At 40.2% G+C, this 1,945-nt stretch overlaps 1 protein-coding gene across 1 annotated transcript; it reads left to right on the forward strand.

The window, feature by feature from the left end:
- Positions 1–548: 548 nt before the first annotated feature.
- On the forward strand, positions 549–1,487 carry LOC308638899 (olfactory receptor 5J3-like; the record flags this gene model as incomplete). Its single annotated transcript, XM_081276840.1, has 1 exon — positions 549–1,487. The coding sequence occupies one exon, from the start codon at positions 549–551 to the stop codon at positions 1,485–1,487; it is 939 nt and encodes a 312-aa protein (XP_081132966.1).
- Positions 1,488–1,945: the final 458 nt, after the last annotated feature.

Here is a 1,945-nt window from a genome sequence, read left to right on the forward strand (position 1 = left end):
TATTATTTTGTTCTTGTTAAAAGACATTCTTCCTGGGGCTGGGGTTGGGGCTCAGTGGCAGAGTACTTGCCTGGCATATATGAAGCACTGGGTTTGATTCTTAGCACCACATATAAATAAATAAAACAAAGGTCCATCAACAACTAAAAAAATAAAAATTAAAAATTAAAAAAAGATATTCTTCCTTAAAAGATAAAGTCCTTGTCTTTTATTCTGAAATTTAGAATATTCCAGATCCATTTCTTGAACTTTCTCTATCAAACATTCTTACTAGGACTTTCTAAAGGGATTGTAATTTTTCCACAGGTTCTTATGTGTTACATTAGGCCAATTTAGACCCTCCAGAGCATTCACCTGTAAGTTTGTATCAGGACAACTTTTCACACTTGCAAGAGTTTATTTCACCATGGATAATTTTCACAAAATTAAAGATGCTCAGTTTTCTAAAACTGCTAATGGATTGAACTCATGTATTCAAGCTGTGCTCTTTGGTTATTTCTTTTTCTTCATCTTGTTTCCTGCAGATCCTTCATAGGAGAGCCACATAAATGGCTGGCAGAAACATCAGTGTGATAACTGAATTCATCCTCCTGGGTCTGACCGATAACCCTGAACTGAATACCGTCCTCTTTGTGCTGTTTCTCTTGATCTATGTCGTTACCGTGGTAGGAAATATTTGGATTATCATGGTAATTGTGTCCAGTGCCCAGCTTCATTCACCCAAATACTTTTTCCTGAGCCACTTGGCTTTCTTGGATTTTTGCTATTCCTCAGTCTTTATTCCTAAAATGTTGCTCAACTACTTTGCAGGACAGAAAGTCATCTCCTATCATGGTTGTCTCCTTCAGTATTCCTTCATCAGCCTCTTCCTGACCACTGAATGCTTCCTTCTGGCTGCCATGGCCTATGACCGACACCTTGCCATTTGCCACCCCCTGCATTACAGAGGTCTCATGACCCCCACATTCTGCATCTGCCTGGTGACTGCTTCTTACCTGCTGGGTTGTGCCAACTCACTCACCCACCTGAGCGGCTTGCTCCGGCTGTCTTTCTGTGGGCCCAATGTTATTGACCATTATTTCTGTGATATTCCTTTACTCTTTCGACTCTCTTGTTCTGACAGCCACCACAATGAGCTTTTATTCCTTGTCCTCTCTGGAGCGACCTCAGTGACAACCTTTTTGTTGGTAGCTGGTTCCTACCTGGGAATTCTTATCGTGGTCCTGAGAATGAACTCCTCCAGGGGTAGGTACAAAGCCTTATCCACCTGTGCCTCCCACCTGTCCGTGGTAACTCTCTTCTATGGAACAGTGATGTCTACCTACCTGGGAACCAGCGCTCACTACCCGCAGGACAGACAGAAAATTCTGTCTGTGTTTTATACTCTTTTGCTGCCAGTACTAAATCTTCTAATATACAGCATTAGAAACAGAGAAGCCAAAGAAGCCATGACAAGAATAATGAAGAGAAAAATATTTTCCCATTGAATATGAGTTTTCAAGGACATTTTAAGGAATATTTATTGAACCTGCAGGCAGTAAAAACAATACCTACAACTTGTGGAGGGAAAGGAAAGTAATCTGAAGCAGCTTTTGTGCAAAGATGCATTATTGCTTTTAGGAACATACATGCACACCTGTCTCATCATCCATGTGAACATATATACACGGGTTTACATGGAAATGTTTTCCTTTAATCTCTTTGGTTCACCATTGAAAGGCCTGTGAAGTAAACTGGTGAAAGAGATTAACAGAAGAAAAAGTGAGGCTTATTGAGAGGCAACTGGATCAATAATTAACGACAGAGGTTTCTATACCCAATATAATAGGGAAAAGGGAGACAGGAGAAAAAAAAACTTTTATGGGAAAAATAGGCTTCTAATGGAACAAATTGGAGACAAAGAAGTTTGGTATAGTGCTTTTTTGTGCAGTTAGAAGTGGGCTTC

The sequence above is a fragment of the Spermophilus citellus genome (genome assembly GCF_964194105.1).
Source record: "Spermophilus citellus genome assembly, chromosome: 2".
NCBI lineage: Eukaryota > Metazoa > Chordata > Mammalia > Rodentia > Sciuridae > Spermophilus > Spermophilus citellus.